Source organism: Tupaia chinensis, unplaced genomic scaffold (assembly GCF_000334495.1).
Source record: "Tupaia chinensis unplaced genomic scaffold, TupChi_1.0 Scaffold000037_20, whole genome shotgun sequence".
Classification (NCBI taxonomy): domain Eukaryota; kingdom Metazoa; phylum Chordata; class Mammalia; order Scandentia; family Tupaiidae; genus Tupaia; species Tupaia belangeri.
Genome location: NW_006159479.1, coordinates 2077767 through 2091515, shown reverse-complemented (window position 1 = coordinate 2091515; position 13749 = coordinate 2077767). Strand labels below are relative to the sequence as shown.

The 13749-nt window shown below is 41.5% G+C and overlaps 1 protein-coding gene across 1 annotated transcript in view; it reads left to right on the top strand.

Annotated features, from left to right (window-relative positions):
* Positions 1 to 13749, top strand: part of LOC102485635 (guanylate cyclase soluble subunit beta-2) — an 84082-nt gene that overhangs the window by 29298 nt on the left and 41035 nt on the right. Inside the window, exons 5-6 of the mRNA XM_027772135.1 lie at positions 7678 to 7838; positions 10959 to 11058. Of these exons, the coding sequence (XP_027627936.1) occupies positions 7678 to 7838; positions 10959 to 11058 (261 nt within the window). The remainder of the gene's footprint in view (positions 1 to 7677; positions 7839 to 10958; positions 11059 to 13749) is intronic.

Below are 13749 nucleotides of genomic sequence, written 5' to 3'. Positions count from 1 at the left end.
GGTGCCCTCTTCCCCCTGACATGGTCAGCCCGCCTCGCCCCTTCTAGTCTTTTGAGTGTTTAACCAGCAAGAAATAAACACTTCCTGGTGACACAAAAGAGCCGAGCTTGTTAAGTCAGAAAGTTCATGCATTATTCCGATTTAAAAGCTTCTTAGAAGCTCCACACCTCTCCTGGAAGCCAAGCACAGATGCTTTGTAACACTTTTTTTCCTGCTAACAAAGAAGTCTTTTATTTTTAAAACAATCGGAAACCACTTTTTAATAGTGTGTGTGTGTGTGTTTTTAAATAGTGCTTTTAATACATGTACAAAAATGTAAAAGCTTGAAACTAGCAGTTAGCGTAGTGGCTGTGTCGCTGGACTCCCACGTAGTCAACCGCAGTTCGAGTCCCAGACCCAGTGGCTTAAACTCACGCTGGGCACTTGTGCGTGTGTGCCCAAGATCCCGAGAGGAGAATGGAGGAGAAGGGATTGTGGTGTGGCCATCCCCCCTGGGGGGTGATTTCTCGCTTTCTGTCTCTCTGCCCTATAGCAAAAACTTCTCAAAAAAAAAAAATGGAAAGACTTGTACATGGAAATCCACATACCCATCACTGAGCATCACTAATAACCAATATTTTGTCATTCTCTTTTTATCTATCTGGTCCTCCACTCATTTTGTTCTTGTTGTTGTTGTTATCAGTATGTCTTCTTTTTTTTTTGGAGAGGTTTTCGCTATAGGGCGCGCGCGCTTGCCAGACAGACAGAGAGAGAGAGAGAGACAGAAAGCGAGAAATCACCCCCCCAGGGGGGATGGCCACGCCGCAATCCCTTCTCCTTCATTTTCCTCTCGGGATTTTGGGCACACATGCACATGTGCCCGGCGTGAGTTTTAAGCCACCTGGTCCAGGACGTGAACTGCGGTCGACTACGTGGGAGTCCAGCGACATAGCCATTATGCTAACTGCTGGTCCCCTTATCAGCGTGTCTTAAAGCAAACCCATGATTTCACCCATAAATATTTCGGTGTAAGTCTCTTAACTATTGGGTCATTGGGAAAGTCATGATGCATCTTTGCATAGAAAAACAGAAAAATAGATACAACCTAATATCAGGACCTAATAGATACAACATTAAAGTAAAATGGCAGGGGCCAGAAGGTGGCATAGTGGTTAAGCACTGGACGCCCACATGGCCAACTGCAATTCGAGTCCCAGACCCCGCAGCTTGAAACTCATGCTGGGCACATGTGCCTGGGTGTCCAAAATCCCAAGAGGAGAATGGAGAAGGGATTATAGCATGGCCTTCCCCCCAGGGGGTGATATTTTGCTTTCTGTCTTTCTGTTTCTCTGGAGAGTGCACGTGCCCTAAGAGCAACAATCTCTCTCTCAAAATAAAATAAAGAAATAAAAGCAAAAATAAAATGATAATTCCCTGATTATACCTAACAAAATCCATGCGATTACAGAGGCCTGGGTTCCAGCTCTATTTCAGCTGGCTATGGTCAAGTTGGTCTCTGGTCTTAAGATTTCCTAAGGTCTATCAGGATAATCAGCAAAACCTTTTACTTTGACATAATTTCAAACTCACAAAAGGTTTACAAGAATAGTACAAAGAATTCCCTTGTACCCTTCATCCATATTCCCCAAATGTTAACATTTTACCATACTGGCTCTATTCTTCTTTCTGTGTCTATACAGTATCTTTTTTTCCTGAATTGTTAATATATTGCAGACATGATGCCTCTTTATCTGTGAAAACTCTCTTACATAACTACAGTACAGTGGTCACATTCAGGAAATGAACAGTGATAAAGTGCTATTATCTAATCTATAGACTTCACTGAGAATTTTTTCAATTGACTCAATGCGATCCTTTAGAAATCATGAATCATACATGTTAGTTGTCATATCTCTTCAGTCTTCTTTAGCTTGTTACAGTTTCTGAGTCTCCTTGTGTTTTATAACATTGCTATCTCTGGAAAGTTCTGGTCAGCTATTTTGTAGAATGTTCCTTAATTCAGAATTATTTGATATTTCTTCCTGATATAATTCAGGCCATGCTTTCTTGGCAAGAAGACCACAGAAGTATCTTTCGTCCTTTCCAGTTCATCATATCAGGAGGCATATGATGTTGATTTTTCTCATTATTGGTGATGTGAACTTTGATCTCTTACGGTAGAATCTGCCAGATTTCTCCACTGTGAAGTTACTGTTTTTCCATTTGTAATTAGTATCTTGTGAGGACCATACTTTCAGATTATAAACATCTTGTTACTTCTCAAACTTCCTCTTTCATAGTTGTAGTATATATTTGTGGTTCTTGTCCGAATCCATACATGTGAAGGTCAAATGGTGATTTTTCTTTTCTTTTCTCTTCTTCTCTTTTCTTCGTAATTGCCAGAGAGAGCGTGCACTCACCAGAGAGACACAGAGTAAGAGAGAGAAGGAGAAAGCACTCTCCAAGGTGACATGGTCCCATCGTGATTCCTTCTCTATTTCTCCATCCCTTCAGGATTTGAGCCATGCACACACAGGTATCTGGCATGTTTTTCAAGCCACTAGGGCTGGGCCTTAAACTTCCATCAGCTATGTGGGAACTGGCTCCCTTACCCACCAGGCTATGGGGCTGGCTCAAATGGTGATGCTCTTAGTGTATTATTCCGTTTCCATTTATTAGTTGGATTTTTAAAAGGAAGAATTTCTCCTTCTCCATTTATTTATTTATATCAATGTGAACCCTTGATTCTTATTTTTTAAACATAAATTGTAATTCTTTGCTTTTGTTGTTTATTTTTTTGCTCAAATTCTTCAAGAGCTGGCTAGTGTTAGCCTCTCCAAACTGGCCCTACGTCCTTTTGACATCTTCCGTTATTCTGTGATCAATGTTTTTACTTTCTGACTTTACAAGATGTTACAGACTCATGCCACTTTTTCCCCATTCCAGCCCTGGAACCTACCATTTCTCCCTTGTTCCTTTCAATGGCGAACAGCATTGGGACCAGCAGTTGGCATAATGGCTATGTCACTGGACTCCCATGTAGTCGACCATGGTACAAGTCCTGGACCCGGTGGCTTAAACTCACTCTGGGTGCATGTGTGTGCATGCCCAAGGTCCCAGGAGGAGAATGGAGAAGGGATTGCAGCATGGCCATCCCCCCTGGGGGGTGATTTCTTGCTTTCTGTCTATTCTCTGTCTTTCTGGCGAGTGCACATGCCCAATAGCAAAAACAAAACAAAGCAAAACAAAACAAATGAACAAACAAAAAACAACCTCTCAGTGGAGAACAGCATTTAAAAATCAAAATCTGGACACTAGTTGAGCTCTTCTCTACTGGGATGTTGCAGCTTTTTGGACTTCTCAGTGTACAGAGCTAGGAAGTAGATGATATACTCTCCCCTTGCCCCCATGAAGGATTTTATGGTTTTATTTGTTAGATTTTCTAATTCAATACCACTGGGATAATTTTATTCTTCTGCTTCCACAATTATAGCTTTATTCTCAGATAGTGAGAAACCTGGCTTCCACTATCCACTGTCCACAACATGCCGTATTGACCTGTTCGATTCTCCAAAGCTTCGGAAGTAGTTTCAGAATTGCTAATTCACACTTGTATGAAAAGGACGCCTCGTAACTACAGCTAAATATTCATTAAAAATTGTTTTTGTTTTGGGGCCAGCAGGTGGTGTAGTGGTTAAGGTGCTGGACTCCCATGTGGTTGACTGTGGTTTGAGTCCTGGACCTGGCTATTTGAAACTCCCACTAGGCGAGTGTGTGCATGTGTCCAAAATTCTCAGAGGAGAATTGGAGGAGAAGGGATTGCAGAATAGTTATCCCCCCAGGGGGTAATTTCTCGCTTTCTGTCTCTCTTGGCAAGTGTACACAACCTATAGCAAAATTCTCTTTAGAAATGTTTTTTAAAATCCTTTTTAAAAAAAAAAAAACACTTGAGGATAAAGCAGTCTAAATGCTGTGTTTATATGCTATTGGGTTAGAGGCCAGCAGGTGCTGTGAAGATTAAGGTGCTGGATCCCACATGTCGGCTACATGATCCCAGTCCTAGAATCGGTGGTGTGAGACTCACTTGCTCAAAATTCCAAAAGGATACTGGAGGAGATAGAATTGTGGCGTGGTCATGATGGGGATGGGAGATAATCTCTCACTTTCTCTCTCTCTGTCTCTCTCTGAAATGCACCCTATGGTGCGCAAGCATGCACACACATATACACACACACACACATATTATTGATTTTTTTTTCCTGGATAATTACATTATTAAAAACTGTATTCTTTCTTTTTTTGAGAGGTTTTTCTTTTTCGCTATAGGGTGCGTGCGCTCGCCAGACAGACAGAGAGAGACATAGAGACAGAAAGCGAGAAATCACCACCCCAGGGGGGATAGTCACGCTGCAATCCCTTCTCCTCCATTCTCCTCTCGGGATCTCGGGCACGCACGCACACGCGCCCGGCGTGAGTTTTAAGCCACCGGGTCTGGGACTCGAACCGCGGTCGACTATGTGGGAGTCCAGCGACATAGCCATTACGCCAACTGCTGGTTCCCAAAACTGTATTCTTGAAATATTGTTCTGTTCATTTGTTTGTGATTGTATTCCATCTTATGATTTTCCCTATCCTTACTGATCTTATTTATTTTAAGCACATAAAACATTAACATGATTCCATAAACCAGAACTGTTTAAAAAGTTATGGAAGGAGAACATCATTTCCCTCTATTCCATACTTTTTCTACTTTTTCTGCACATTTCCACCAATATTCTGTAGATAACTCATCTCAGTATTCAATGGTTTGTCCTTCTGTTGCTTGTCTTCACACAAATAAGCAGATACATGCATATTTCCTTATTTCTTCTTTCTTACATAAAAGAGAAAATAAAGCACTCTTGAATACCATTTTAAAGCACTTAAGATTTACGTTTAGTTCCTCTTGCAATTTTGTTACTATTTTCCAATTTTGTTTTTTCGTGTTGTTTTGCTATAAGGTCTCTATAGGAAAAGTGAGAAATCACCCTCAGGAGGGGTGGCCACACTGCAATCCCTTCCCCTCCATTCTCTTCTTGGGACTTTGGGCATGAATGCACATGTGCCCCTGGTGTGTTTCTTACTACCAGGTCCGGGACTCCAACCCTGCAGTTGGCCGTGTGGGATCCAGCCGCCTTCACCACCACACCACCAGCTGGCACCCTTCTCTTTTCTCCTTTACCTTTTTCTATGTATCCCTGGATCTCTGTGTAAAGGACTCTTAGAATCCTAAATACACTGAGATAAAACTGTATTTTTTTTAAAAAAAGACAGATGTTGATTTTAAAAAGCAGCACTTGTCCTCCACTGGACAAGTGTTCTTAGCCAAGACTTCTAGAAGAAGCTACAAACCCAGCACAGATGGAAAACACCCCACCTGAACCCAAGCTCCTTATTTAAGGAACTGTTAGTCTCTCAGCCAGATGTCCTTTCCTGTTAGCAGAGCTGGGCGCCCAGAAACAAAATAGTCAGGCTCTGGAATAAGCAACTTCATGGGTTTTTTTATTAAGTTTACAGATTTAAAAGGAAAGTCAGGCAGTCTTTCTACACAAGGAGGCCATCTCACTTGAATATAACTTGCTTGGCTTAGAGACAGCCTAGTTTTCCCGAAAGGGGTCCCTGGGAGCAGGAGGGCCCGTGGGACCTGTGCTTTTCCTGGAAGGTAACAGGATGCACCTGTGCAGAACTCCAGCTTGCAGGCCACGCACCACAGCTGTTTTCTTATTTTTTCTCTTTTTAATCAGCCTGAATAAGCTAAATTTAGAGGGCAGACAGAGGTGGAAGGAGAGAAGAAGATGAAGCAATTCCACACTGTGTTTTCTGGAGTTCTCCTCTCAGGGACTCATAAGCATTGGAAGGGTATTGAGTAGAGTTTATTTCAGTTCACTTAGAAGTGAGCAGGTGGTTTCTCATTACTGGCATACACAAGCCTGCCTACACCAGCTAGGATGATCCACAGCAAAGAACCCAATGGAGGCAATTCACACAGGCTGTTACACCTCCCACCCTACTGTCCCAAGCTTTGTCTAGATTTGGAAAACCTGGCTAATAACATTTGGGGAAATATGTATAACTCACCTCTGACAAGATCAGATCAGCTCTGTGGGGGCTGTATCCAGCTCAGATTACAGAACAATTATCTACCCAACAGTCTGGCTGAGCATAATGTGCTATAAGGAAACTTCTGTTTAGGTCATCTTAGGAAACTAATAGAGGTTAGGAAGTGTCCCTGTCCCCCCACCTCCCCCTTGGATTCCTTGCTACCCCTTACTCCTACATTGCTCAGGAGACCTGGAACTTTTCTTGTTGCGAATTCCAGAGCATTCTAGAGATTTTTAAGGATGTAGTCAATGATCCTGTTGATTGTGAATCCTTCAGATATCCCATATACCTGGGAATCTGGCCCTTCTCCCTGGCCCTCAGGACTTACATGAGTGCCTAAACCACTGTAAATAATAGAGCATTTCCCCCAGGAGCTCCAGGCCAGCAGCATGGATGGATGCTCTATCTTCCGTATGAACAATGACTACCAGTAAGCAGCCCTCACCTTGGGAAGACCCCTTGTTTCTCTCACCGCTGCTCCAGAGCTGCGGGATACGGTGCAGAAAGCACTGAGTTTAGAATTAGAGTCTCTTCTACAAATCTGGTCTCTACTGTGTGTTGGTGTCAATTCACAAAAATGACAGCCCCAGTAGGCTCATCTGTAACAAAAGGGATGTGATAAGATTATCTACCTTTCAAGATTTTGGCAAACATCAAATAAAATAACTCTAATGAGTAGTGCAAGAACTATAAAATACTCTTTAAAAATGTTCTTACCTCTTCCATAGAATGAATACTTGCTCTCTGTTCCAACAGACATATGAGGGAGAGGTGGGAGAAGTCTCCCTAACGTAAAAAATGAATTCCCAGGAATTCAATGACCTGCTTTGTGTGTAGCACAGAAAACATGCAGGGTGAGGTTGCTGCCCCCCAGAATTACCATGCAGTTAGGAAGGGGAAAATGCAGCACTTGGAATTTAGTGTGACCTGGGATATTCCGGAACCTCTTTATGAGAATGTGATGTGAAAGTTGGAACGTGAAGGGAGAGAGACCAGGAGCTGGTGCAGCTGTGAGAGCAAGAGAAAAATCATTGCAGGCATTTGGCATCATCTTTTGGGTAAGTTGGGCTAATATAAACTTGGCAGAATTTTTTCATTGCGGTACTAGTTCTTTTTCAGAGGTAATCTTATATTCGTTAGAGGTCCTTGCATTTAAAGATTTGGAGGTGGTAGGAGAACACGCTGAGGGCTGTACCCTGGCCACTTGTTCCAGGTGCCGGATTTAGCCATGAAGGGTGTACAACAGCTCTGAATCCCCTTCTGGACTATAGGAGAACATTTGCCAGGAGCCTATGGGAAAAATGGGTGCGATTGGGAAGGTCTCACATTTAATGACCACTTACTTGGTGCCAACCTGCACTAGTTTCCTCACAATGGCCCAAGACATTGATGCTATTATTGGCATTTTACTGTTGAGGAAAGTAAAGCCTGGACAGTAGCTGAGTAATGTATCCCGCAGCCAGGATGTGAACCCTTTAGGAATACAAGAAGATCACCCAAAGGAGAACAAGCATTTCACAGGGAATTTGACTTGGGGGTATGCTTTGGATTCCACAGGTGTCTCCATGGAAGCCATTCAGAAACTCTTCGGAGAATATTTCTTTAAATTCTGTAAGATGTCTGGCTATGACAGGATGCTACGGACACTGGGAGGGAATCTCACAGAGTTCATTGAAAACCTAGACGCTCTCCACAGTTACCTGGCTCTCTCTTATCAGGTGAGGCCATCTGTGTCTGGTCTTGGTGGGCCCAAGGCAAATGCTGTGGTCATCTCCCCATCTCCCCCCGAAGGTGCTGTTGCAGGGAAACTGCACCCACCTGCCCATGTTGTAGAGTCCTGGCTACCTGGTGTTAGTAGGTCCAGGAGTCAGTCCTCTTGCAAAAGAAATGGAAAACAGATACCTTTTTACCACAAAAATCAAAGAAGGGCAGGTGGCAGAGGTCCAGCTTTGTGATGGAGTTTGGCCTATTCAGATAGGAGCTGATGTGGGTTTGAAAGTAAACTTCAAGCTGATCGCAATGGGAACAAAGGCTGGAAAACAGTCAGGTTTCAGTGGATTTGCAAAATCTCTCCTAAGGTTTCCTGGCCTGGATAGATGGAGCTGATAAATAGAGTATGCAGCCGGATTCGTGTAATTCATGTATCAGAAGGAAAGGCTTGACAGGGCCGAGAGCCAGAATCGGAAATCATCCAACTCTGATTAACCCACGAAGTGACGGACTGAGGTGTTAAGGAAATAATTTCCCTACTGGGATGTGTCCTTCTGGAGTTCATTCCTTGGTTTTCTTATTTATAGAGACCATTGGAAATTCAAATGCCTAGCTCTCTCTTCTTTTTTAGATAAGCAAATGCTTTATTGAAAAGGCACAGTGGAATTTACACATATCATAACAGTTCATTATTTTATATAAAATAGTTTATATTTAGTTTTGGGACCTTTATAGTGCACAAGGCTCTTTCTTTACCATTTCTATATTTAATATTCATAACCACCCTTGCAGAATTGTCACAAGGATAAAATGAGATTTTGTATGTGAAAGTGAGTCATCAACCACTATGTACTCTTACAGACATAAAATGGGAAAAGCATTCTTTTCTCCATTTTTTATATACAGAGTTGAAGGTTTGGAAATCTTAATTGACTTCAAGTAGAATGAGTTCTTGGGGCTGTCCTGTTATTATATGAGCTACTCAAGTACGGAGGGAGTAGAAAGAGCTCTAGCTACAAGGTCAGATGGGCCTGTGATGCGGTTTGACCCCCACTACGAATTACTAACTATGTGAATCTGGAAAGGTTATTTCCCCTCTCCAAACCCCATATTATCACTTATTAATTTAATAACACTTTTTGAGTACCTACTATGTATCTAGCACTATATAAAGAATTGGATATAAGCAGAGATTAAAAAGGAATAAATGGTGTGATGGTAGAAAGAACATCTGGATTTTCATTTTAGCCCCTCTTTATTAATTTTGTTTTCACCAGGTAGGTTTTGTATATGATTTTTTAAATTAACTTTTAAAAATGTTTACTGGGGGCCAGCAGGTGGCATGGTGGTTGAGGCACTGGACGTTCCCACATGGCTGACCACAGTTCAAGTCCTGGACCTGGTGGCTTGCTTTCTCACTTTCTCTCTGTGTGTGTGTGTGTGTGTGTGTGTGTATGTGTTTCTCTCTCTGGTTAAATTAAAATACATGAATGAACAAATAAAATAAAATAAATATTTCTTTAAAAAAAAAGTTTATTGGGCCAGCAGATGGTATGGTGCTTAACGCACTAGACTCCCACACAGCTGACCACACTTCAAATCTCATATCTGGTGGCTTGTTTTCTTTCTCTCACTCTCTGTCTGTCTCCCTTTGGTGAGCACACACGTCCTATAACATATGTTTAAAAACTGAGAAGGATTAAATAAGTAATTTGTTTAAAGGAATAAATAATTTTTTAAAAGTGATTACTTATTTATTTCATGAAAGAGGTGGAAATGACTCCAGGTGAGCAGTCTTCACACAGTGATCTTCCCAGCTTGCCCAGTCAGCAAAGATCATGGCATACCTGTGGGTGCACCTAGGACATTCAGGCTGGCCTCAGACCTAAACCCCAGGGCATCCATTCACTGCAGTGTTACACAGAAGCATCCTACTGCCTCTACCATCATGCCTGGGCCTACAGTTAGCTTTTAATTCCCTATTTTATTATTTTTTTATATGTGCTGCCTCAAGCCTTCTTTAGATTTAGTCAAGATGTAAACACACATATATAGGGATATATATATATATACTTTCTCGATTTTGGAAATGTAAAATAAATTTTGGGGGAAACAAAGAAACCCAGTAACCTAAGTAATAACCCTCCAGCATGGATGAAAACAAAGATCTTAAAAGATCTTAATCTATTCCTTCACTCAGACCACAGCTTTACATTCAGAGTGCTGAGCTGCCCACTAATCTAGCAGGAGAGAAAATTGCTTTTCTCAGAGATTCCCCAGGAAAAGAAAAAAAAAAAAAAAAAAAAAAAAACAGTACATCTCATCTGCCAGGAGATTGTGCCTACTGGAATATCAACATTTAGTCCTAGTGAAGGAGATCTCTTCTGATATATCCTTCAGGGTTCTATTTTGTAAAAATAACTTGATACCACAGGCATTATCCTTTCACTAAATAGGAATTGAATATAATTGTTTAAATTGACTTTTTTAAAAAGCTTACTTATATATTTCAGGAGTGAGAAAGAAAGAAGGAGAGACCACCAACAGCGGCTCTCCACTGAATGATTCCCCCAGCCTACCAGTCAGCCTGGATCCCCGTGCACCCGTGGGACCACTAAGCCTGTTCAGGTGGACCTGGGAGCTAAACCCAGGCCTCTCATATGACCTGATTAATTAATTCTACTTGCAAATTTCTCTGAGCGCCTGACATTTCTGAGAGTAAAAAATGCCCATGGTCATCTGTTCATAGACCAGGCTTGACAGAGACTCATCAAGATTTCCTGGTATCTACCAGCTAGGAGTACTGATAGAAGCAGAATGGCATGTACTCCCTTTTTTGGAGAATCAAATATTGTTCTATTATTAAATTAGCCTCAATTTTCTGCTCTTTAAAATGGAGTTAATACTTGCCACAGGGAGTTTAGAGGATTGGGAATAATGTAAAATGTGTAAAATTCCTGATGTATAGGAGCTGAAACCATGGTTCTTTCATTTTTACCCAATTTGGAGAGGGGTTTGGGTTATAGTTTTTGTGACATAATGGATAAGTATATTGTTTCACAAAGCTTCAGAAGCAATGATTTAAACAATGTGTTCACTGGGAAAAATGTACTGTGTCTTTCAATTAGGAGATGAATGCACCATCATTTCGTGTGGAGTGGGGAGCAGATGGGAAAATGCTTCTCCATTACTACTCGGATAGAAGTGGTCTGTGCCATATCGTGCCAGGTATGAGAACGGCCTAACCAGTCCCAGACCTATGAGGCCTCCGGGATGAGTAAGGCTTTCCTGCAAATTCTCCAGTGTGGCTAGTAGTTGGCTATGAGTAGGAAGTTAAAATTTTATCTCTTATAAATTCTGATGGCTTGCCTTCTTGACCACCAATCTCCAAACCCTTGAGTTTAAAATATACCAAAATACTGGGACCAGCAATTAGCATAATGGCTAGGTCGCTGAACTCCCATGTAGTTGACCATGGTTCGAATCCCAGACCAGGTGGCTTAAACTAACGCCGTGTGTGTGTGCATGTGTGTCCAAGATCCCAAGAGGAGACTGGAGGAGAAGGGATTGCAGCATGGCCATCCCCCCTTGGGAGTGATTTCTCACCTTCTGTCTCTCTGTCTCTCTGGCGAGGGCATGTGTCCTACTGCAAAAACCTCTCCAAAAAAAAAAAATACCAAAAGAAGTAATTATTATTTTTTAACTTTTTAAATTATATATATTTTTACATAGTGTGATAATTCTGCATTATTTTATTTTATTTTTTAAGAGAGATTTTTGCTATAGGGCACATGTACTCACCAGAGACACAGAGAGAGAGACAGAAAGCAAGAAATCAGGGGGGATCAGCAGTTAGCATGATGGCTATGTCTCTGGACTCCCATGTAGTTGACCACGGTTCGCGTCCTGGACTCGGTGGCTTAAAACTCACGCCGGGCACATGTGCGTGCATACCCAAGATCCTGAGAGGAGAATGGATGAGAAGGGATTGTGGCATGGCCATCCCCCCTGGGGGGTGATTTCTCACTTTCTGTCTCTCTGTCTCTCTCTGTCTCTCTGGCGAGCGCACACGCCCTATAGCAAAAACCTCTCAAAAAAAGAAAAGAAAAAAGAAAAAGAAAAGAAATTAATCACCCCCTAAGGGAGGATAGTCATGTCACAATCCCTTCTCCTCCATTCTTCTCTTGGGATTTTGGGCACATACACACACATGCCTGGTATGAGTTTCAAGCCTCTGGGTTCAGGACTTGAACTGCGGTCAGCCATGTGGGAGTTCAGCGATGTAAACATTACATTATTTGCTGGTCCCACTTTATTTTAATTTTTATAAAGTAAAAATTACAGAATTTTTTTTTTAGCAGAGGACTTTATATTCTTTTGCATGTCAAATGTTTTTCCGTTTGCATCTTCAACTCATTTTCTACCACCCACTCTCTACCCCTATTTCCCTCCCTTACGGTCTCAGGAATTTCCCCTTATCCTCTCTGTTATCATATCTTTAGATCTTTCCATTTTACCATAGAGTGCAAACATTTGGTATGTAGTGAATGGGGATATACCGTGTGTATCTGCATAAATTTCTTTATATCATCTTTTTCTTAAATCTGGCATTATACAAAAGCATCCTTCCATGTCTTCCCGTAGCTTTTTTTTTACAGTTTATTTACTGAGAGAGACAGGCAGACAGACAGGTACCCACAACAGGACCCTTATGCCATAATCTAGTCTTTGCCTGCCTGGATCATGGGCATGAGTGCACACATGCTCAACATACAGAGGGAGGTTCTGATGCAAACCTGGGGCCTTCTCATCTGGATCCTGTAGTGTTACTGTTTTCTCACTTGGTTTTTCACATAATCTCTAATCATATCTTAAATGGTAAATGATATCCCATGTCACAATTATCTTAATTGTCCCTTATTGTTGAGGCTTTGTTTGATATTAATCTTTTGCTATCATAAACAATGCTGTAATGTACATCATCATGCATATTCCCCTACATATTTTATTGGTTTGTTGGAAAAGTCATGTCATATATTTTTCTTTTTTTTTTAAAGAGTTTTGTTTGTTTGTTTTCTTCTAGGGTGTGTGCACTCGCTGGAAAGATAGAGAGAGATGGAGAGACAGAAAGCAAGATATCACTCACTAGGGAGCTGGCCATACTGCAATCTCTTTTTCCCCATTCTCTTCTCAGGATTTTGGGCACGCATGCACATGCCTGGAATGAGTTTTAGGCCACTGGGTCCAGGACTCAAACTACAGTTGACTATGTGAAAGCCCAGTGATGTAACCATTTTGCCATCTGCTGGTCTCTCTATGGTTTTCTATGCAAAATTGTGTCATGACTTTTCCAGCAAATCAATATTTTATCTCTGGGATAGACTCCCAGAGGAATATTTTTTTGATTTTTTTGATTTTTTAGATTTTTTTGTGCTACAATGTGTATGTGCTCAATGGAGAGAGACACACACAGAGAGAAAGTAAGAAATCATCCCCACAAAGGGAGGGGGAAATGGCCACACTACAATTCCTTTTCCTCCATTCTCTTGGGATTTTAGGCATCCATGCACATGCACCCAGAGTGTTTTTCAAGACACCAGGTCTGGGATTTGAACTGTGGAGTCAGTCATGTAGAATCCAGTGCCTTAACTACCACACCACCTTCTGGCATACTATTTAAAACATAATCCTTAATGCTTTTAAAACTGAATATTGTGGGACTGGCAGGTGGTGGAGTGGTTTAAGGGCCCTGGACTCCCACATGGCCAACTACGGTTTGAGTCCCAGAACTGGTGGCTTGCTTTCTCACTCTTTCTCTCTCTCACACACTCACTCCCACTCTAGTAAAATTTAAATAAATAAATAAAGTTAAATAAAATAATTCTTTTTTTTTTTTTTGGAGAGGTTTTTGCTATAGGG